The sequence below is a fragment of the Clarias gariepinus genome, chromosome 7 (assembly GCF_024256425.1).
Source record: "Clarias gariepinus isolate MV-2021 ecotype Netherlands chromosome 7, CGAR_prim_01v2, whole genome shotgun sequence".
Taxonomy (NCBI): Eukaryota; Metazoa; Chordata; class Actinopteri; order Siluriformes; family Clariidae; genus Clarias; species Clarias gariepinus.
This window is the reverse complement of record NC_071106.1, coordinates 27,150,798-27,175,720: the sequence shown is the minus strand read 5'-3', so window position 1 is coordinate 27,175,720 and position 24,923 is coordinate 27,150,798. Positions and strand designations below refer to the sequence as shown.

At 36.1% G+C, this 24,923-nt stretch overlaps 2 protein-coding genes across 3 annotated transcripts; both read right to left on the bottom strand.

Annotated features, from left to right (window-relative positions):
* Window positions 1–1,815: 1,815 nt before the first annotated feature.
* Window positions 1,816–7,758, bottom strand: foxa3 (forkhead box A3). 2 transcript variants are annotated; one of them, XM_053499893.1, is made up of 3 exons: window positions 7,506–7,758; window positions 7,303–7,366; window positions 1,816–5,766 (listed from the first exon to the last, which is right to left on the bottom strand). In XM_053499893.1, the coding sequence occupies exons 2-3, from the start codon at window positions 7,354–7,356 to the stop codon at window positions 4,570–4,572; spliced, it is 1,251 nt and encodes a 416-aa protein (XP_053355868.1). In that variant the 5' UTR covers window positions 7,357–7,366; window positions 7,506–7,758; the 3' UTR covers window positions 1,816–4,569. The 2 variants fall into 2 exon arrangements, with proteins under 2 accessions (XP_053355868.1, XP_053355867.1); XM_053499892.1 differs by having other exon boundaries at window positions 7,303–7,758.
* A 7,645-nt stretch (window positions 7,759–15,403) lies between these two features.
* Window positions 15,404–20,030, bottom strand: irf2bp1 (interferon regulatory factor 2 binding protein 1). Its single transcript, XM_053500869.1, has 2 exons — window positions 18,015–20,030; window positions 15,404–17,829 (listed from the first exon to the last, which is right to left on the bottom strand). The coding sequence occupies exon 1, from the start codon at window positions 19,812–19,814 to the stop codon at window positions 18,021–18,023; it is 1,794 nt and encodes a 597-aa protein (XP_053356844.1). The 5' UTR covers window positions 19,815–20,030; the 3' UTR covers window positions 15,404–17,829; window positions 18,015–18,020.
* Between the last annotated feature and the right edge of the window lie 4,893 nt (window positions 20,031–24,923).

Below are 24,923 nucleotides of genomic sequence, written 5' to 3'. Positions count from 1 at the left end.
AGCTGTGTGTTTGCATACTTTATAACACTTAGAATTACACACTATGCTGTAATCTCTACATCCCATAATAACCCAAATGGTGTATTTTGTGTAATAGTTCAATTTAATTTCTATGATTTTGCTCATACATCTTAAGTCATAGCTTACCAGTTATGTATGAAATGGCAAGGTTAATATCATACAGAAATTTAATTACCATGTGACCTTCAAAAACCGCATACATGCTGTTATAAGACTGCATCTGTTTCTCTGAGGAAACTGTGGTCCTTTTTACTCGTATAAGAGTGCTAGTGTGTGTGTGTGTGTGTGTGTGTGTGTGTCTGTAGCTCACTGAGTTTATTTAAGAAATTTAGCAAGCCTTTGCGCTTTCATGCAATGTGAGAAAATTGGTAGTTTTTAGTCAAATAATTTTGATTGGAGGCTATTTGCTTTAGGTTCTAGTCTATCACATTCTCATTAAAACTAAATATCACGGATATTCAATCTATTGAATCTATACTTTATTAGGAACAGTTTCTACAAATTAAAGCAAATATCTAACCGGCCAATCAAGAGGCAGATGTGCAGTGCATAAACTCATGCCATTGGGGATAAAACTTTAGAATAAGGAAAATATGATTTCAGTCATTTTGACTATGGCATAATTGTTAGTACTAGTATTTTGTTTTGAGTATTTCTGTAAATGCTGATACCCTCAGATTTTCCCATACAGCAATTTCTTGTGTTTGCTCAGAATAGTGCAATTAAATCTATAATAAATGCCTTATCATTGAGAGTGGTCAGCAGAGACAGGTTTAAGCTCACAGGAAGGCTCTATATATATATATATATATATATATAGCCTCAGATAGTTGCCTTTCTCTGCATATATATATATATATATATATATATATATATATACATATATATATATATATATATATATATGCAGTGAAAGGCAACTATCTGAGTCAGAATTTGAAGTCATTAGCATGAATCAATGGACCAAACTTGCATTGTGTCAACAGTCCAGGCTGGTGGAAGTGTTGTAATGATGTGGTCATTATTTTTGGCCAGGTACTACAAACCAACCATTGATTAAATGCCCTAGACGTCTTGATTATTGTTGCTGACCACCATTGCAACAATTTCTTTCTTTTTTAACTGTTACTTCCAGCATGATTATACACCATCTTAAACCAACAGCTTTGGGATGTGGCAGAACGGGAGATTCTCCTGAAAAATCTGCTTGCAGAATCTCAAAGAAACATTTTTAACATTTTGTACAATCCATGCCACGAAGATTTAAGGTTGTTTGAAGAGCAAATGGAGGCTTAGCTATTTTTAGTATAGTGTGCCTAATTAAGTCCTGGGTAAGAGTATATAAGCAGCCTGTCAGTATTTGCACTATTTGTATTTTGTATTGTATTGTGTTTTACTATTACTTCATTATAATATATATATATTTATTATTTATAATAATAATAATAATTATTATTATTATTATTATTATTATTATTATTATTATTGTTGTTGTTGTTGTTATTATTATTATTATTATTATTATTATGTTTTTTTTATTATAAAAAAGTTTTAATTTTTGGATATATTAATATATATTATCCAGTCAAACATGTATTTTAACTTCAGGTGTGATGACAGTTGAGTTTTAAATAAATATGGAATATCTTGCCTTATATATGTTTCACAAGTCTATTATACGCAAAGGTCCTGTTGACTCAAAACAAAGGAGCAAGTTGTACATATAATTTTTTTTGTAATTTTAAAATAAAGAAACCTGAATAAATCAAACAAAACAGGCTCGGAAACTCAAAATATTTCCCCAAATTTTGTCTTTTAATAAGAAAAGAACATGACAAAAACACCATATAACAACCTTTTGTACCAATATATATAATATATACACGCATATATTAATGCATTTCTCTTTAAAGACAGTAGGCAAAAAGTTTAAATAAACATTAACACAACAATAACACATTTCTGACCTGAAATGGGTTTCCGCACTCAGATTATTCTGACACAACAAAAAAGAAAAACCTGTTAAAAGTCTGGGATGATTAACAACTGACACGTTAGCATGATGTCATCAATTGAATTAACCTTTTTTGTTTAAAAGAAAGTAGTTACAAGGCTGTGTTGTAACGAATTGACTGTGCCCCCTCCCTTAATAAGGGGGTCACTAGTGCAAAGTACTGTGTGTAAATGATCTTCACCGCTCTTGCAAGCATGTGCTGATAATTAGTTATACAATATAATATTCAACAGCCATGACCTGGAATGCAATGACACTTTAAAATACTTGTTTTCATATATTGACAAAAGAAAAAACATTCATATGATTATATTTAGCTATTTGGCTTAAATTTTCCTTGTTAGCTATAAAACTACCCCTAACTGAGACATATGTTTACAGTTGGAAGATAGCTTTCTATCTCAGATAACATGTTTACATTTTAATTGGGATTAGCAGCTATATTTGTAATGAAAAATTACAAAACATAACTCACCATAGGTTAATTTAGCTACCAAACGTAACAATATCTGACATGCTGTATGTATTATTTGTTTGCAGGCATAAGTTAGTCAGTGATGTTCGTTACATTGTTACATAAGCTTTTAAGTTGAACACTCAACAGAGTTTGATCCAAGCAGCTAACGAGTCAATTAGTATTATATGCACAGTTTTAAGCTGAATATGAAATGAAGTGCATAATCCACCAAATCTTTAAATGTTTTTTAAATGTAAATTTTTAAATGTTTAATGTTTGTATAGGCCAAACAAATCAAAAAATGTTTAATTTATTATTTCTGATTTTCACTTTTATGCATGGCTTGATAAATGCCGTAAATCTGTAAAGTACCAAGTATATTTTTGGCACAGGTTAAATGGCTTTATATAGCATGGTAAATTCTTCCATGATGCAGCTCAGCTATTGCAGCGCATTGCTGGTTCCTTTTAAACGATAGTATTTATTTTGTGTTAAATGCCAGTCATATGATATAATCAATGTTCATGTTAGCACCAATTATGCATAAATTGACAAAACTGCTGGAGCTCACAAAGTATAGCAACAACCTGGATTTTTATAAATATCACATTTGCTGTGTACAGTTCATGCTTCCATAAAAAAATCCACCAATAAATTAGGTCATATTCGGCTTAATAAATAGAGCCAATTATTATGATAATTTTACAAATTTGGATAAATGGACAGATGATTACTGTGAAATTGAAATGTATTATCAACACATGCTACGCTTTTTGTAACCATTACATTTTGGCTGTGGCACATAAATGATAACAGAACAATCATTTTCTTATTATTAAAACTAAGTTTAATTACTCAGAAAAGGGCTTTAAGCCAAAAACGTTTACCACAGTTTGTTTAAAAGCATAGACCTACAAATCTTTGGCATAATAGAAAAAAAAACAAAGTCATTACACATGTAGCAATGCAATGTTATACATTTGCGCACTTTATGCTAAGAGGAATGCCACGCTATGCTGTAACATAAGACTGTACTTTAGCAACATATACTTCAATAAACACACACACACACACGCACGCACGCACACACGCACAAACACACACACACAATATAAAACCCATAATAATCCCAAAACACAAAAGAAAAATAAGATATATTAATTTCTTCCCTTCATAAATAAATGGCTTTTCCCCTTTCGCCACAGACAGTGTATATACACATTTTGCGTTTGTATCTCATCCTCCTGTTGAGCAAAAGCTCTGACGTTAAAAAGGCCAAAGGTTCAACAAAATCAATTTGTGTTTAAGTTCACCAGACTAGCCTCTGTGTGGAGAGGTGTGCTATAGTATTAGTTTCTGGATGTTCACCCGAATTCAATAAGGTTGTTAAATGTTCAAATGGGTCAACATAGTCATATAAAGTTATCCCCTTACCACAAATATAGTTGATCAGCCAAGACCTTTTTTAAAGCTACTAACAGAGGAGCCAGTTTAGCATTTACCTTAATAGACCTTGTTTGGCTCAGTAACATAATTTGTACGTAAACATTTTTAAAAGAGACAAAGTTATACTGTATTAAAACCAAATATACAAATAATTTGAACTATAGAACTATACAGTGAAGCAAACATATAATTCCACTTTCAAACTTAACGCAATACCTTTCACCAAAGTTTGATGCACATGTGGAGTGATCTCAAACTATGTGCTGAGGCAGAAAAAGACACAACATGCACTTCATATGCTGCTAAACTGGAGCCTATAAGGGTTAGCTTTGTTAGACCTGTAAGCTCCAATGTAAATATAAATACATCAGACTCCAAACATGTCTTGGCTAATTAACTATCTTTGACTAAGGGTTTCGAAACATTTATAAACTCTTCTTTTACAAGTTATGTGAAAGACTCCAACTGGTATAAAATGTTCAGTTTAGGGTAAGGGGTGGGGCGAGCACTGACATTCGTATGAACTGCAAAAGAGAAATTAAAGTCCTGTTTCTGTTGTGTTAGAGGCCTGCTACCAATCGTAGATTTTATTACAACTTGATTCGTCCAAAAAAAAAGAGAAGACACCTCTCTAGGATGCATTAAGCACAGACCTGCTGTAGAGGGTCTGGTAATAGGCACCTGAGTCGATGCTCGAGGGACCAGCACTGTCATAAATCTGTTTGGCAGCTACAGGAGAGGAAGCAGCATAGCCATTGTAGGTCATGACATGATCTTGATATGACTTGAGCTCCATTTTCTGCTCATTAGACATGAGGTTGGTGATAGAAAATGGGTGGTTAAAGTTGTACTGTGGGTCCATGGACTTGAGGGGATCATTTTGCAAATCGATATGATGATGCTGGATGGGATTGGAGAGCAGATGAGGGCTGGTGTTCATGCCCTCTGAGTGTAGGTGAGATACGGACGAGGACATTGAGGATGGAATAGCATTTTGGGATGGTCCCTCAAGTGGTGCTAGACTCATTTGCTGCTCTTCAGATGCTGAGCCAGGATGGGAAACATCAGAATGGGCTGAATCTGCACCATCAGATGAACCTGTAGCCGGGCTTCGCTCCTCCTGCACACCTTCACTGTTCCCATGTTTAGAGTTCGCACTATCCTGAGACTTTCCTCCACTCTTCTTTCCTGGTTTGTCTTCAATTTTGAATCGCTTCTGGCGCCTCAAGTAGCATCCATTTTCAAACATGTTGCCTGAGTTGGGATGCAACGCCCAGTAAGAACCTTTTCCAGGCTTATCGGGTGAACGTGCAACTTTAACGAAGCAGTCATTGAAAGACAGTGAGTGGCGGATTGAATTTTGCCAGCGCTGCTGGTTTTCACGGTAGTATGGGAAAAGATCCATGATCCACTGGTAGATCTCATTCAGAGTTAGCATCTTATTGCTTGACTGTTGGATTGCCATTGTGATCAGTGAGATGTATGAATATGGTGGCTTGGCATGAGTCAGAGAGCGACGATATGGTTTGGGCATTTCCTTAGCACGGTTTAGTGTGGGTGGAGATGGATAACTGAGCTGAGAGATTGGCTGATTCATGCTCTGGTAGTGAGAAAGTGGAGCCAGAGATGAAGATGAAGGGCTTAACTGTGATAATGGGCTTGTGTTTAAAGAAGTGCCCAGGTTCATGTGATTAGTTGCTCCTCCCATGGCGTTAAGACCCGGGTTTCCGTATCCCATATTCATGCTTGCACTTGAGGCAGCTGGGTTCAGGTTGATGTAACTGTTTAGGCTACTCACAGAGTTCATGGCACTTGCAGAGGGATACATCTGGAAAAAAGAAGAATTACACTATGATTTAGTTGAACAGCTATTTTTTACCTTTGAGTTTTATAATCACTTAATAAGATTGAAGAAAATAAAATACAGTAATTATTTAAAATATGAAGTTACACGACTAATAGCATTATCATTCAAATTTGTATCACTTAGTCTATGGAAAAATACAAAGTAACTCAAAAAGTTGCAGAAAAGTGGACAAATTAATACAGTAGAATTAAACATGCATTTAATTGGGTTTTTTAGGATTATGTAAAATAAATAAATACCATTACTGCAATATAATTACATATTAATTTACTTTAGTAGATTATAAGAGCAGTTCGATAGTTTTTCCCAAATACTGTGGATAGTCTTTATATGACGGGAATGTTTATATATTGATAATTATTGTTATCTTTTACTTGTACTTATTCAAAAACAATATTCCGTTAGTGTTATACTTCATCTGCAACACAGTATTGTTATTAATCCAGTGTTTCTGGATCTTATAAAAATAATAACACAAAATGAAAAATATGATGTTGCTATTTAAACTATTAAATTTCACTATATTTTCCTTTGGATTTGGACACCCAAAAAAAAAAAAAATTTTTGGTAGATAAAATAAATTGGTTTGTGGTAAAGTTTTGAATGCTATTTTTATTTGTATTTTTTTTTATTCAAAATAATCAAAGATTGTTCTTTAAGAAAACCTTCTTCACACATAAATATTGTGTAAAATTAGTTCTACATAGTTTGGTTAATGGTAAATTTAATATTGGATGCGTATTTAAACAACCCATCTAAAATAAACAATGAAAACTCTTTTGAAAAAAGATGTATTATGTTACATATCTTTCATCATGATATACATTCCATGTGTGGTAGAGCACTGGATATAAATCACATGGGCGACAACTGTTAGATCTAGATTTTATCTGGGGATTATTTGATATAATTTATGATTTCTAAAATTAATATTGATTACTGTCAATAATTTTTCCACTACAACTTGATTGACTAAAACAACACTTTTAGAAGTGATTAAATATTGATATTATATTTATATCACTTAAATTAATTTTATAAATATAAACAAGTTTATATATATATATATATATATATATATATATATAATTTTGACCTTAAATTCTTACTTAAATCCTTTTTAAAATTTCCATTCGATGGAAGTTAGTTCGCGTTTAGGAATTATTACATTTAAAACTTCGACTAAATAACCACGTTAAATCTTTACCACAATTCTTAACTGTTTTTTAACAACAGATATTAAATGAGTCTGCGAGTTCAATTTAAAACCAAGCGGAACATTTTATTGTATTTTGTGTTTTTGCTTAGATAACTCTAATTTACACTATAACTAAATTAAGTATTTATACCTATATTTTAGATCAATTTGAATGAAAGGAATTCAATAATAAAACAGGCTGAATTGACATTTATTATTGACTTATTATTAAGAGCATTTAATTTCCCCCTTCTCTTTTGTGTTTGTGTGCGTATGAGTGTTTAAGTTGTGTATTTTACCTCACTAGCCTCGCTGTAAAATCCGCTCCACTCCGGTATTTCATGACTTTCCATTTTCACGGAGCTCAACATCCCAAAAGAAAAGAAGAGAAAATGTGAAATTTCGTTACAAAGGAAATAAGTCCTTAATATAACGTTGTATATGAAAAGTCCGGATCCGATGTGTATTCAGTGGGAAAAAAATATCCAAAAATCCCAATTACCGAAAACTCCGAATAAAGTCGTAGAACAGCCTTAAAATACTGACGTCTTCTACTGTAACTGAGATTTGTTTTGTAGGCTACGTATAAATTTCTTGGTCTCGTTGCCAGGAACTTTTCAGTTCATCCCTGGAACGTTTAAAAGTAAATCCAGAACAAGAAAAAAAGGGGAAAAGGCATCCAGATGAGAAGCAGCGCGTGCTGCCACTGAGGAACTGTGGCTCAGTCACAGAGCGAGTGTGTGTCTGTGTGTGAGTGTGGGTGTGTGTTGAGGTAAAAGTTCAGCCGGCTTTAAGCTCAGGTATAAAATAGAAGGCCACGCCCCCATCAGTGCCTCGTTTAAATATGTTGATCATTTCATTCCTCCTCTTTCCGGGTTTCCAGGCTTTAGGACGAATCCCTTTTGCCCCCTGCTGTCCTGTGTATTGGCATCAAAACTTCAACATAGAGGTCAAATCAACTGACGGGAAAAAATTATAAGACGCAAAAATAGAAAATATTTTTAAGTGTTGTTGTTGTTGTCAGAATTGTGAAGAAATATGTCTCGCAATTAAACTTGGACAAAAAAGATATCTGTTGAAAAAATTTAAATTTTAACATCAAAACATTGTTATAAAATGAAACGTAATTTAAAAATAATAAATAATAGACTATAATTTAAAAAAGTACTTCTGTTTTTACTGAAAAAATAGCAACATTGCAGCATCCGTCTTATTTATTTACGTTTTTTCTTACTTACTTACAATAAATTTGCTGGCATGTGATCATATTCTCGAAATTTATTAACCTATTTCCGTTTTAATTAATTAACCAAACAGCAAAGCACAAATGTACCAATCGACTGTTTGCATAATCTTAATTATTTAGGGCTTGAATCAGTTATCTTGAAGCTTGTTAGAATTATTAACTAATCCATAAAAATACATAATCTTTCTAACCCCTGCACTTTATATATATCATAAAATAACAATTTTTATAAAATTTTAATAAAGCATTTATTTTATTTTTTTAGACCCGAACAATGACAGTTAAAAGAGATGGTCTAACAAGCATACAAATTTGTTAAATTAGTTATTTGTGAGAGCAGGGTACATACGTCGAATACACACCGCATAAACGATGTAGATATAAACTACAAGAAAAGGTTGTATGTAGTTTTTGTCTACATTTGACAGACACATAGATAGATAGATAGATAGATAGATAGATAGATAGATAGATAGATAGATAGATAGATAGATAGATAGATAGATAGATAGATAGATAGAACCAAATGATCTGCTGCTTGTTCAGAACGAAGCTCGACTCTGACTGGAAATGATCTCTCTCTCTCTCCGAATCCACATCCGCGTCCTCTCAGACTGATCGTCATCTAAATATCAATTGCGTTTCCTCTAATGCTTAATGAATGGCCGTGTAATGGAGAAGATCACAGGGGGGTCCGACAGGATTAATGGGGGCGGGAGCACAAGAGAGAGCCACACAAAGTGTCCTGCACCTGGTGTATAACACAGTCTCTAAACACATAGCACACACATACATATGATAGGCCCATGGATGCCACTATATGTCACTATATGCATTATTGAATGTTCAATATGATCCTTAGTATCTCATTGTACACACATGCATACTGAAGTTCACACTCTGACACGCCGTGGGACACAATTTACACCCGCTCGCAAAAAGGGGCTTGTAATGTGGATTTAATGGAACGAGCGGTTAACACTTTCAGTTCGGAGGAAAACACATCCTTTCCAAAGTGTGTGTGTGTGTGTGTGTGAGAGAGTGAATAAAATTCAGCATGGTTTACGAAGACGTTAAATTCAAAAGAAGCAAGCAAAGCAAGAAAAAAAGAAACTACTACTTGTGAAATAATGTTTTTCCGCGCAACATCATAGTAGGCCTATATTGCATTGGATCACACTAGAACATGAGGCATGGAATGAAGTGAAATGTATGTAATATCAGCAGCAGTGTTATTGTCTAAAAGCGCAAGTTAGGCCTGTTGAATTTGAAACAAGAGCAGTAGTGCAAATGTACGATATGGCGAGTATAATGCTGCTATCACACCTACATGCCATGTCTTACAACATTGCAAATTCTGCACACTTAATTTATTAATTGTATATTTTTATTTTTTATTTTATTTTGCATTTTACCCCAAATTTTTTAATGTTAAACTGTACATTTCTCTCAGTGCAATTTGTCCTTGCAATAAAATCCATTTAGCTTTCTGTATTTCCACTCTACCCAACTTTTCTTTCTTTCTTTTTTTTTTTTAGATCATGAACAGTCTTTTTTTTTTTTTTTTTAAGGTGTGTATTTAATGATTTCCGCGGAACAGGGAGACTGCAAATGGTGAGCGCGCGCACAGACACACTTTCCTCCTCGGCGCATCGTTCATTAACACCTCAATAATTAGCGGACAAAAGCGCTAATGGGTCACACTAATGGAGGAAGCGGGAGATTTAAAGGAGTTTTTTGCAGTAACACCGAGGTCTCACGCTCAGCTTTATTCTGACTACACTTTTCCAGACGTGCTAGATTCACACACACACACACACACACACACACACGAGACAATAGTAAATCATTAAGAATAATACAGGCCTGGAATAGGAATAATTCATTAGCTTATTATAGCGAAATTAACAAAACCAAAAGAAAGCCATTTCATTCATGTATAGTCTAAGTTTAAAATTCAGCATCTGTAAGAAAAAAAACACAATTAAAAGACAGTCTCAATAATCTCTGGGTTGGAGGAAAATATAACATATGGTCTAGAAAACCTTCTTTTTAAATGAAAAGCTAAATCAATAGGCTACTTGAAAAACGCAATTATTACGCCAAAGTTAAGGCAGAAGTACAAAAACTATATTTAAATTTTGTTCATGGACCCTTTATATTTGTCTCTGTCTACTGTCTCTGCAGTGCTAAGATTTGAGTTAGCAGTGCATTCACAGTCAGTATCTATCTATCTATCTATCTATCTATCTATCTATCTATCTATCTTTCTATCTATCTATCTATCTATCCTTTCTGAGGTGTTTAAAATACAACCTGGTGAGTTGTCTGTATGCTCAATGGGGAACAATAACTAGAATTTTACAGTGTTCTATGTTAAAAATATCAGCATTTAAAAATAAAAAAAGGTTCCAATTAAGTTTTTCAAGTAGAACCCTACCTGCCCAAATGAATCCTTAAAGAAACCCTGAAAAACTATTTTTAAGAGTTTAATGCTATTTTAACTAATATTTGTATAGAGTGCATGCAAAATAATACAGTAAAATCTTACAACCTTAGCTTAGTCCCCCACTGTCTCACTGTTTGGGTCCTTATCTGGGGGCAACATGGGCAAAGAGTGGGACAAGGGACTGTATGCCCTACATCGTGCATTAGCTTTCCATTTTACGCTATTTGGGATTTAACCCTGGAACCCTGGAAATTAGCTGTTACTGAATTCTAAAATAGAATAACAAAAAATGTGAAGTAAATCTAAAGGAAATAATAGTTTCTCAACCACCTTCATGTTTTATTCTATTCACCATTTGGCTACACAGTACCAACAAGAATTTAAAACTACCTTCAACCCTAAATGTCAGTTGCTGCCTGTTGGTTGCTCTCTCAACACTAGTTCAACAATTGCAAAGGTATATGTGCTAACAGAGCAAACTAACTAAGCCTCGTGCCTACAACCTCATCAAAGCTGTGCTGATATACATAGAACTCCCTCTCATATATTGCTTAATTATCCCAATGTTGAGTCAACATTGGTTCAGCATAATGTCATCAAAGTAATTCTAAAATTAGTCAATGCCAATGGTGTCCCAATGTAACACTGCCACAACATTTCGAAAAACCAAAAATTCCTGCTGGGAAGTAAGCAGACATAATATTCTCTGTTCCTATAATAAGTGCCATATTAATTTTTATATTAACTGAGACAACAAACAATTAAACAACTGAAACAATGATAAAATCAACAAACGATAAAATCAACAAACACCATACAAGTGGTATGCAGACTAGGCATCAGGTCTAAAATATGAAGGTCTATTTTATAGGTATGAATATATTGAAAAATAAAGGTCTATAATAAGTATGAATTAATTTAATTAAGACATTCATACTTATTGTATGAATGTCTTAAAAACTCAAGATTGTTTAAGAGCTCTTTTGATTATGTTTATGAAAATATGATATCACTAATTACTCAGTGAAGACATGTTCTCCCCATGAAAGGTTGGTTTTCATATCACAGTCCAAATTTTTTTCCAAATTGCCCATAGTATGTAAATGAGGATGTGAATGTGTGTGTCTGTGTCCTGTGATGGTTTTTCATGCCCGAAGCCTCCTGGTTAAGGCTTCAGTCTTCCTGGATAAAGGGTATAGAAAATGAATAAATTAAATAGGTCTTGGGTGTTAACATTTTTGTGCTTGTAATAGGTCTTGAAGACTTTCCCACCCATTTTGCATAATCTAAAAGAAGTTTTTGAGTCCCGGCTATGCTTCTGCTGTCTTCTGGATAAAGGGTATAGAAAATGAATAAATAAATAAATTAAATAGGTCTTGGGTGTTAACGTTTTTGTGCTTGTAATAGGTCTTAAAGACTTTCCCACCTATTTTACATGGTCCAAAAGAAGTTTTTGAGTCCCAGCTATACTTTTGCTGTCTCCAGGTGGATATTGTACAAGAAATGTAACATCTGTATTTTTTATTTGGACCCTTAGAAGAAGATGTCGGCTGATTTAGGATCCAGGATAAATGCATTTAATCGGCATTCACATACCTCTTAAAATTCTGAAATATTGTTTTCCCATCACTTACTGGCATTTCTCCACCTCTGACTAACATTAACACAGCTAAGTTATTCCTAAAATAATCTCTCAACAACTCTGGCTGTTTTGCCAGATCAATCTATAGTTTAATTCAATTCAATAAAATTTTATTTTTATAGCGCTTTTAACAACTGACATTGTCACAAAACAGCTTTACACAATCAAAACAACTATTTAAGTTTGTATGAGATGTGAATGTGTATAAATCACAATGATAAGACTGTCCCTGATGAGGAAGCCGAGGATGATGGCGACAGTGGCAAGGAAAAACTCCCTGCGATGGTAAAAGGCAGAAACCTTGAGAGGAACCAGACTAAACAGGGAACCCATCCTCATTTGGGTGAAACGGATAGCAGGGATTGATCTGCATCATACTGTGCAGGGCTGGAAGTTCAGTATAACAGGAGATGTGTTTAAGTTAAAATGGAGTCCAGTTCGTTATTGGAGGCCCGGGTAGAGTGTAGGAAACTCCAGTCCTGAAGTATCGAACGACTGAAGTCACAAGTCCTCAGAGAACACCTGTTTGCATCAGCCGAGGACAGGACCATCTTTATGGAAAAGTGGAACCGTCGCCAGTCACCACACGCATCACAGGCAGACCACACGGATCATCCATGCAACGAGATCTTCAACCAGAAGCAGGACACAGGGACGAGTCAGACAGCTCCAGGGGGCAGAGGGAATCTGGATCAGTGGCAGCTCAGGAGCGACATGTATAGCTTGACAGAAAAACAAGAAGATGGAAAGAGAGAGGAGAAGAGAGAGAAGAAGAGAGAACAGAAGAGAAGGAGAATCCTGATGAAAGTGATCTCTTCCAGGGTAAAGAGATGTTGTAATGTTAAATTAATTCTTTTACTAGTAACTAGGTTGCATATTTGTCCCCACAAAACACAACACTGTTACAAAAACAAGTTACAATACGTATGATAAAATGATGTTGAGGGAGGCTGATGCCTTCTAGGGCATCAGACAGACAGACAGACAGACAGACAGACAGACAGACAGACAGATAGATAGATAGATAGATAGATAGATAGATAGATAGATAGATAGATAGATAGATAGATAGATAGATACTTTATTGGTCTTGAAGGAAATAAAAAAAAGATGTTAAAAAGTCATCTTCAAAAGTTAGTTCCCCCACTTTTTTATTAAGTGTTTTTGTGTAAAAATCGTGTATAAAATCGTCTGTTGATAGAATGTTTCAGTATTAGTCAAATACTCAGAGTAACAACATATAACAATATATATACAATCTCAGAATAACAACAACATATAACTTTTTTCACAAGCCCCAAACATCACCCTTTCACTGCCATCTTTGACAGGGGGTATGAAGTGATCCTGCTGGAATGCTATTTGGTTTTCCCCAGATATGGTGCTGGAATAGATGGGTGCATCAGTGTAAGAAGAGAGGGGGATGCAGTGATGCACCCATCATGCCTGTTGCCCTTCGTTTAAGCCTATGGGGCCATTGTTAGACCTGGGGTTGCTTCTGTTGGTCAGGTCTAGGTTCAGAAATGTTATAGGCCCAAAGGTCAGCTGACCAGGTTTTTCTATCAATAGATTTTTTCTTCCCTGATGGCACGGAAATATTTTAAGATGACAATACAGTGGAATTTGTTTCAACCAAACTGGTCCATGACCAAGAGATTTGCCTAAAATTTGCCTCTGTTCACAAACTGCTCCTCGGAACACGACCCAGAAACCGCCAGCCTAAGCTGCCGCTATCAGCTGAGCAAAGGCATGAGTGCATTGCGCAGCATCAGTTTCACGCACATAAAAAAATAATTTTGTTTAAAGTGGAGTGACGTCCAAGCCTTTGCAGAGAAGTATCCTATATCACGTATCTTGAACAGTAACGCAGTGTTGGTTTTGTGCAGCACGGAAAAAAACAATGTCTCTGGATAGATTTTTGGTGAAAATGGCTGCCACGTACTAACCCGAGGCCAAGAAACAAAAATTCCCTAAAGGAGAATTACCCAGTGTTATTATGGAAGGATACTCTCCCTCCAAACACTAACCTTCTCCCCACCCATCTTCCTCTCCTCCATTCCTTCACATCAGCAAGACAGGTGCATGTACAATACATGCATATGGAAAAATGAAGTGTTGTTCTTTCCTGTACAGTTTAAACAGATCGGTATGACTCTCCCATCATAAATACAATATCTTGGAGAGAAATTAATGCGACCCTGGACAAAAATAAATGTTGTTACATGACATGACCTTATTAAAATGATGCCACAGTGATTGTATTCTGTAGTCATAGAAAAGGTCGATCCAAGAGTGTGCGATTTTTTTTTTGGCAAGGCAGTGTAGTTACGTCATCCTGTGTTATGCCCATTATTTGCCAGGGTGAACTGACTAGATGAATGTACAGTAGTTCACAGTACAGTATTATTTCTTTAGCATGTGTGGTTCTCTAATAAAATTGAATAGTGCACTGCAACTGGATGTAGACCCTCTTTTAATCTAGTTGTCTATTGCCTGTATGTTTTCATTTATCACCAATTCTCCTCACACAACATTCAGCCTTTAATCACACGTCCCAGGAAGAACCAGAAACACCCCCGTTTTAAGGGGCTTGCTCATTACTGATCAATCTTATAACTATTCACAATTACAGCCCATCAGCATGAAACAATGTATATAATAATGTTCAAACATGGTAATGTTGTTAATTGTATATTTAACTTTAAAATAATTTGTTTATTACATTTGTATTATATATTTCAAACATCTATATGTAATGAATTTTAATATTTACAGAGAACTGCTAAAGCATTGGAATCTATTGCCAACCTTCAGTTATTGTGGTGAAGTTGTTTTTAATTACTTTTAGTTAAAACCATCCAATAAATACTGCACTAGCCTAACTATCACAATGATAAAGGATAATGGTGCATTGTGTAATTACATTCAATATTTTTTTTTTTAAAGACTTGTTGCCTAATATGAACAAATATAGGTGAAGTCTATATTCTTTTAAAGAATGTGCTGTGTCCATTTAAGTCCATTTATTACAGTTATAGTAAAAACAGGAGACTGATATCTTTAGGGATGTATTTAATAAAAAAACGCTTTTTAATTTTCCCTCAAGAAAAGTTTTTAAGTGATTGTACAAAGCAAATGTGTGTGAAATATTGTAAGTGAAAAGCAGGTCATCTTTAAATTTAAATACAATCCAAGAGCTGATTAAACAAAAACAGTGCTTCTGTTCACGCACACATTTCTCCAGAGATACATTTTCTATTCATAAAGCAGAACTGAAGACGTGAGGACTACACATATCAGAACATATCAGTAAAAGGAAAAGAGTACTAATAAAAAAAAAGAAAAAAGAAAGAAAGAAAAAAAATCATACATGGAAATATATCAAGTCTGTAATGACAATTGTAGAAAAGCAAAACAAAAAACAGAATATCTTCAACTCAACAGTGTTAGAATACAAAATATACTGATCGGCTAACACTTTAACAAGAACAACATCCGTGTTCATGATTAAATATAATTACGTGAACTATTCCCCACCTACTGCGCTGGTATTTAACCAAAAGCAATTTTTATGCTGCCTTGTTTTCTATATACAAAGTTATATATATATATATATATATATATATATATATATGTAACAACATTTAATATATAAGAATTTTTAGCACATCTATCTTTGGTTTTGTTTGTGGTATCAAATCTATAGAAATTGCACATCTAATAACCATTAACAGCAAATGTTCATACAATCTATACTGTATAAAATATAAATATTTCTACTATACATGCATAATGCATCAAATTATTTATATATACACACACACACCAATAAGCCATAACATTATGACCGCCTAGCTAATATTGAAGAATTTCCTGACCTGTCGAAGCATGGACTCCACTAGATCCCTGGAGGTGGTGACACTAAGATGTCAGTATCAGACCCCTTAAGTCCTGTACGTTGTGAGGTGGGGATTCCAAGTACCAGACTGGACAATCGATGCCAAGTCAGTACCCTAAACTTTTTAACCATTTTTAAACCGTTGTCAACGTTGCTCAAATCCTTAAACTTGCCCTTTTTACTGCTTTCACACATCAACTTCAGGAACAAAATGTTTAATATTTCCATCCATTTTCAGGTGTCATTGTAACAAGATAATTGATGTTATTCACTTCACCTTTCAGTTGTCAATGGTCATAATGTTATGGATGTTCTGTGTATATGTGTTATATTATATATCAAAATACAAAACGTAACAACACTGTAAGCATGTGCCAATTATCAATGCTTTATTAATAAACATTGACTGTGATATGATATATTGCAATATTTGACAATGTTGTTATTATGAACACTTTCAAGGCTTTTTACCCAAATTGAAAAAAGTATACCTAGATAGGTGGCTTTTTTAAAATAAAATCTATACTATCAGACGGAAGGTTGTATACCTTATGTAAGACTACGTTTGTTTTTTTTTAATAGCAGATAATACAGACAAGTTTGGCAGATGGGGCAGTTGCTTAGTTACAGAATATAATGTTTTTATAATATTGTACAAAACAAAACAAAAAAAAAGACTGTCCAATTATTGCAATATGCATATTAATCATTGGCACATGCCTACTTTAGTGCTGTTGTGGCTGTTAAAGAAACAGTTGGGCGAAAGATGAATCGAAAGCAAATCCTTTTGCCAAATGTAGTCAATCAACCAAGAAATTTTCAAAGAAAAACTGTCATAGAATAGTGTCCCATTGAGGCTATATTCCAGCCTGGATTAACAGAGTTTTGGGGAAGTTTACTTAGTTGTTGGATCTGAAGGTAGTCTTAGCTGATCAATTATATTTGAAAGAAAGAATTCGGTAGATAAACCTTTTGCTTATGTATTTTTAGGACACACATTCAGCTAATGCTAAACAAAAGTGTTTTTATAAAAAAAAGGGATTTTAAAATCCAAAATAAACTGATTTAGCTCTGCAGTAAAGCACTATTATATATTGTTGGGGTAAAAAAAGCGACCCAAATCTAACTGATTGTCCATTAAAAGGCATTAATTGAGGAATGAAAAAAAGTGATGGAACAAGAGTAAAAAGGAAAATGACTGTCTTTATAAAAAAGAAAAAAAGCGCTAAACATATTGAAATAAACTGAACTGAAATTAATTAAGAAAAACAGGAGAGAAAGAGAGAGAGACAGAGAGAAAGAGAGATAGAAAAGGGGTGATAAAAGTTTGAAAGATGAACAAATAGAGTAAAAGTAAAAGATAGTAGATGGAAAAGTGGTGGTTAGAGTACTAGGAAAGAAAAAAATACAGAGACAAAGAAAATGGTCTCCATCAAACACTGACGAGGACACACGGATGAATGGATGGATTCTTCATCGTGTACAGAGGGACGAGCTAAATGGAGGAAGAGGACATGCGCAAGTGAACAGTCATCTCTTCAGTGCTGTGCCGTTATCGTCTTTGGGGTTCAGGAACTGCAACACAGTCGTGCTAAAACAGAACAAAAATGCATGTAAAAATGGCATAGTGGATTTTAAAGTTCACTTAAAATGTCTATGACAATTTCAAGAGTGATAAATTACTAGATATGATCGAATGTGCTATCTTTTTGCATTTCAGGTTATTTGTAAATGTATCTTTACTAGTAATATACTGTACATATTAACAATACCTACTTCAGTTTAAGGGTCTCTCTCCTTCTTGACTTTAACATCTCCAGCCAAGATGGTGGAAATCTCTCCCTGCATGAATGCCCAGGGCACATTAGAGCCCACCAATGGGCATTTATCACCACTTGGGCAGTATACCTCACTTCCTGAGCCCTGATTTCGGATGAAATCTCTGGTACAAGGGAAGCAGAACTTGTGCACGAGTACCGAAGGGCACTGGACAAAGTGTGTATCCTCGAGCCGTTCATGGCAAATGGTGCAACAAAGTGGAGCTCCAGATGCTCCAGAAATTTCTGAACCCTGGTCTGTCGCTGCAACAGGGGGCATTGCCGTGGCAACTGTGGCTGTTCCAGATCCATTCTCCCCGTTACGTGATGCCAGTCGCCTTTGCCCAGATGAAGAAGGGCTAGCACTGGAAGCGTGAGCACCACTGCTTCCTGGCACGTCTTTCGGCGATTGGCTGATGGCACCAACATTGTCTGCAACGTTCATGAGTGCGGTGATCGGTGAAGGGTCACTGCCATGGGAAACAGGGACCACCTCCTGGAGATTTGGAGGATGGCCAGGCATAGCGCTGGCCAAAGAACTGGTCGGAATGTGTGGGCTCACGTTAGGATACCAGTGCTGGCGTATTTGCTCCTCTGATGTCATCCTCTCAGCTGCTTCGGGATCTGGAGAAGCCTTTCGGCGCCGCATCCGAGCCGGGACAGGACGTCCGAGATGGCAGAGTGCCGTGGGTAACATTGCATAAGCAGCATCCAAAAAAGGTTGAGGGAGTGAATCAGGGGTCGGTGGTTCTTTAAACGCCCGGACAGCATCACTGAGAAGCTCTGAAAGAAGATGCCAATCGCCAGCACCGTGCCGCTTCTCATATTCGACATATTTAAAGCCCGAGCTGATCACTTTGCCTGAGTCTTTTTGGCTATCCTGGAACATCTGCTTCACTAACGCCAACAGGCTCGAGAAAACGTTGTTTGAGCCACACGGGTACTCAACAAACACTTTGAGCTCAAAATCTACGCCAAGCTTGGCATCGAATGCAAACACCCTCCCCAAAAGGCTGTGGTCTTTCTTAAAGCGCACGTTAAATGGCGTGCAGCTGGAAAGAGCCAACAACGTGTCACGCACAGATTTGGGACGTCCGGCCCAATCGTCGGCCCGATTTCGGACGCTTTCGGAAAGTTCGGCCAGCGCCTCCGCGTTCCTCTGTTTCTCCTTCAGGTCCTTCTCAAAGTCCGGGTTCATGAACGACAACCCGCCGCCATGCCTCTTGTTCAGCTCGCTCAGCATCGGCGCAGATATGGCCAGGGATGCACCGCTGGATCTGGGACCGATTAAAAGGCCATGCGGCGTACCCACAAGTCCTTGGGGCATCAAATTGGGCGGCACACCTGCCACCATGGTTCTCCTCGCGTTGGGACTTTGCCTGCTTACTTCTGCAACAACACCATCTTCCAGCCTGGGCAGTCCATTAGGTAGTCTAGCTGGGACAAACTCTCCTCTGCTCCTCTCAAACCGCTCAGCAGTATTTCTGCCCCCGTCCAGAGCGCCATCTTTCGCCCCAGGGCCGTGTTTACTACCCGGCTGTGGACCTGGAGACCTTCCGTCCTGCATCACATGCGTGCGCTTCAGCTGCCGCGCCGTGTCTATCAGCATTTCTATCCTGTCTGCACCTTCATAATTCACACACCCGCGACACACAGCTTCGCTAAAATCCCAGATCATGGCCCAGGGCATTTTGGGCAAGTCGCATAGATAACACCACTGCCGCCTGGAAGATGCCTGCGAGGAGGAAGAGGAGGACATGTTTGATTTCTGATCCGCCCCCGATTTTCTTTTGTCTCTTTTCTCTTCTTCTGTTTTTCACCTCGTTATATCCGAGTGATAAAACTCTCCGCTTTTATACAAAAAATAAACTTTTTTTAATCACTTAAAACGAAACCAGATCGATGTTTTTATTTTAGCCGATGTGGCTAGCTAACTAGCAACGGCCGCGAGAGTTTTCGCCTGGAAGAAGCTGGAAAGTTACACAACTCTGTCGTGGTGCAGTATGGGAGATGTAGTTTTATTTGTCTTTTTTTTTTAAATCCCGCTTTCTAAAGGACTTAACAAGATCAGGGTCTACAAATAGATCCGGTTGTACAAATATTAGCATATTTTACCTATTATGCCACATACACATAAACAGTATTACTGTAAATATTAATCGAACTATAAACTAAATACAGAACTGTGAATAGAACAGCTCAGTCATAGTAATGTTGTTGTGTCCTTGTGTACGTTTCTATGACCTAATGTTACGCCTTAAAATATATACCGGCGTTTGTTAGGAATATTTAATAAGGTATATCCGGAATCTCGCTTGATAAACAAAGCAGCTTGCACTTTTGCTGTAATTTTTGTAAGACTTTTACAGGGAAATGGGTTGCACGGGCTACTACATTTCCCATGGAACACCACGGCACTTTCTGTTGGTGACGCAAATTCCGTTGCAGCTTCCTGGAACTCAAAACTTTAAGATTTATTTATTGTAAGTAAACAAAATCCAAACTAGACACGTATTACTTAAAATACCACAGAATAAACGTTAACACATGAATAACACTTATTAAGTTACTATACTGTCACTGGGTAAATGTGGGGGGGAAAAAAATCAAATGTATATCCCCCCCCCCCCCCCCCCCCCCCCCCACCACTAACTCTCACCACAAAAAGCAGGGGTGGTTAGGGGTTGGAAAACAAACTCGATTTTAAATGTAATAATTAGCTTTTATTACTTGTAAAATTACCCATGATGCGTTTAAACATTTGGGAAGAAAGAGGTGTGAACACTTCTCATTGATCAGTTAACAGGACTAAGAATTATTGATCATTGGGGACGAACGGTGATCAGAGATTGGTTTTTGAGAACCAATGATAATTCCTGATTGGTCATTGTGTGAAACATTGGTTATCATGATAGGTCACTGGGGTCATTTCACAAGTGAAGCTCAAATTAGACCATACACACCAGCTCAACTCACAAGATGTATAACAAGCATCTGTGGCAGTGGAGAGTTGCATTGGGTGCAAGACATTCACTAATGCTAACATCTGTTAAAAAAAGACTTATTTTAAATAAAGTCAGTAATGGCATACAAAAATTACCTAATCTAGTGACAGAGTCACCTTCAGTTAATTAAAAGCACGGATGTAAATAATACATTCAACAAGCTCTCTGTACATTATGACATGCAAGTCAAACTGGAACTTGAAATTTCTCATGAATGGCCTAAAACCTATTGACAATTACAGAAGACTTCAAGCACATCTAACGTTTTATAGAAGTGTTTACAAATGTTTTTTAAAGATGGCTGTACATCTGTGAAAGACGATCCTCAGAGCCCACTGCAGTTGTTCCTGTGAACATTGGAACAACAATTGGAATGTCTGACCCTTGAAAATCGATGGAAGAGACGCATCTGTCTGTGGGAAGTGTACGCACAATCATTCTCCAACACCACTTGGTCTTTACACCTTACAGTCCTGACCTTGTTTCAAGCCATTTTCACATGTTTAGGCCAGTAAATGATGTGAAGCAGGAATTTATACTGATTAATCTTTCTCCCTTCATGGCTTTTAAGCACTAGTGAAACACTGGGATAAGTGAGTTAGTGTAGCAGGGCATTATATAGAGAAATAAAGGTAGTTTTACTCATTTAACTGTGTTCTATCAACACTTCCAAGAGGTCTAGTCTGGAAGAGGTCAGGTCAAGTCTCAGCAACATTATGTGGCAATAAAGTCAATTAGTCAACTGATGACCTGAATGTACTGAATAACCAGGTTATCACATCTATGTACTTTTTTCTTCCCTAATGGAACAGGCACAGTCCAGGATTCCAGTTGTGAAAGTGTGATTTATTTCAACAGATATCATTTTAACACATGAACACACTTCCACATTGTGCACCGAAATCAAATATAAAGGCAGTTAATAAAAGCTCAGAGTATATTCCTTTTTTGGTATTTTTATTTATTTATTTACTAACAACAACTTCATCTCAACGTCAACTTCGGTCATCTCCTTATGCTTGCCTATTTTCTGCTTCCAATATCAGCTTCAGGGACAAAATGTTTACTTTCTTCCTAATATGTCCCACCCATTTCCAGGTTTACTGTAATTATATATTTTTGGTGGAAAATGGCGGGACCTACTTAATATTGGATGCATGGTCATAATGTTAAGGCTAGATATTAGAACATAAAATGTCTACTGTGAGTAACTGTCAAAAATAATTAAAAAAATGCTGAATAAATTGCTGTGCATGGCCCTTTCAAATCAGCGCTACTTTATAGTACACTCTAATGTACTTGTTAAAATCAATAGAATACAAAACCGGAATATTTTCAACTACAGTCATGGAATATACAAGGTGTTGCTGAAGTAATAAAGGGCTTAGGCTCTTTAAATCAGAACTACTCTGTAGTACACTCATGGAAATTATCAACCAAAAGTCTAGTGTTATGCAAGAAATAAATAACCAAAAGTTTAGCACACAAGACTGCCATCATCTTCTTTTAGGGGAAATATATTGCTTGTGGAATTTGCAGTGATATGTAAATGGGCATTTTGCCACAAATACTCATGGTAAGCTAAGACTTGACAGAAGCTTTTTATTTTGTCTACTGTACATAATAATAAAAAAAAGAAATTAAGGTCTTAGGACATTATGGACCATTCCTAAGATTGTATAAGGATGTTTTCATGTTATAATACTGGCCTGTAAATTATAAAGAAATGATAGAAAAATTATTGAATATCTTCTTTACCATCTTTAAGCTATGAAAAACAGAATAAAATTCTGCTCTCCACGTCTTGACCTCTTGACCTCCAAAGTCAATTTTTTGCTATCTAGCAAACTGAAGTTTTATTTCTGATTTCTTGTTAAATAGCCACACAACTGTATAAACATAGCTGTGATTTTTCCAGTTCATTCTTGACCATAAAACTCATTTATATTTTTTCTGACCAGTAATATATGCATGCAGATGAAACAGCCTGGAAACAGAGCTAAAAAAGTGTATTCTCAGTGACTCAATAGTATAAAATTATTATTTAAATTTAGTCAAGTCAAGTTTTTAGGCTTTTAATGTCATTTCAACCATAAACAGTTCAGTATGATTTGGCCAGTTTATCAAGACAGACATAAAAAAGTATTCAGTAACAGCATTTGATAAAATTTATGAGGACTACAAGGCTTATTTTGTCATCCAGGACTGAATACTGCTACCAAGGAGCATACAATGAAAACATGATAGGAGACTGCCTTAAGTTTTGATTACACTATGCATGACGACTGCATCACTTCATGAGCTTCACCGCTTACCCTGACACACCCATTCATCTGGAAGAGGATCAATTTGTACCCACAAGACAACCTTTTTCCACTACTCCAAAGTCAAGTTTTTGCTGTCTAGCAAACTGAAGTTTTATTTCTGATTTCTTGTTAAGTAGCCACACAACTGTATAAACATAGCTGTGATTTTTCCAGTTAATTCTTGACCATAAAACTCCAACAAGCAAGTGATCTCAATCACATTTATTCATATTTTTTCTGACCATATTAATTCTGTGAAGTTAAAGGTTTAGCACTATCCTTCCAATTTTTAATAATGCATTGGAAGGTTCTTAACCTAATCCCAAGAAGTTAAAATCTCCCCGCTTCTTCGCTTGATGCAGGCCAATAAACCTTTTCGACCCTTCTGAAATAGATTGTATTTTCCAACATGGTTGTTTAATAAAAGCTACACTCTAGGATTTAAAGAACTGTTGCCAGCTGAAAAACATATTAATCTCTACAGATTATTCAATTGAAGGCTTTTAAGTATCTCATTCATTACCTTATCATGTATACCGCTTTATATCCTGTATAAAGGGTGGCGGGCAGCCTGGAGCCTATCCCAGGAGACTTCCCAGGCACCAGGCAGGCTACACCCAACGTGTATGGGGAGATTGGACGGGGTGCCAATCGAAGCCAGGGCACACACACACACACACACACACACACACACACACACACACACACACACACACACACACACACACACACACACACTACAGGCAATTTTGATAACACCAATTAGACTAATCTGCATGTATTTGAACTGTGGGGGGAACTACCTGAAGAAAACCAACCAAGCATGGTAGGAGAACATGCAAAATCAATGCACACAGAGGCAGAAATTGAACCTGGTTCCTGTAGGTGCAAGGTGACAGTGCTAACCACTAAGCCACCGTGCCACCATTTTTAAGCATTTGCTTATTTAAATACAAACAGTGGCTTTTTACCCAAGCAGTGGATATCTTATGCTATACTAATACTTAGATTCTAACAACTTTCCTACCCAAATATTTTTTATATCATTCCATCCTGGCCAGACATGAATTGGGTGTACCATCATGACAGGCAGCAAGCACCTGGTCACCTGGTCCTCAAGTCTCAGGTGTTGCTTTAAAATACAGACATTTAAAGGTCATTTAATGTCATTTAAAAGATAAACCTGTCCAAGTGAACGAACATTTTCTGACATGTAAGATTACACTTTACTTAAAGATTACACTTTACTTTAAGATTACTGTGAGTGCCACTGAGAGAGAGAGTTTAAAAAATCTAGTAAAATGTGAAAGTGATTTATATTGCACTGATAAATTTAAAAGAAAACGACAACAAACATTTACTTACTTTATACTTAATATTTTATTAATTTTTAACTTTAGTATAAATTTATGTAAATCACAATGTATTGGGTTTTTTTTTTTTTTTAGACCTTGTGTAAAGGAAATGTGCAAATTGCACAGTTCTGAAAACAGGTTAATTTCAAATTTTCATTATTCAGGTCACAAAAGTAGAGTATAAAGGGAATAATGGCAGTTT

Excerpts from the sequence above, each read along its gene's own strand:
- irf2bp1 (XM_053500869.1), bottom strand. The coding sequence starts at position 19,814 with ATGTCCTCCTCTTCCTCCTCGCAGGCATCTTCCAGGCGGCAGTGGTGT.
- foxa3 (XM_053499892.1), bottom strand. The coding sequence starts at position 7,374 with ATGTTGAGCTCCGTGAAAATGGAAAGTCATGAAATACCGGAGTGGAGC. Across the intron at positions 5,767-7,302 it reads TTTACAGCGAGGCTAGTGAG|ATGTATCCCTCTGCAAGTGC; the intron begins GTAAAATACACA and ends TCTTTTTTCCAG.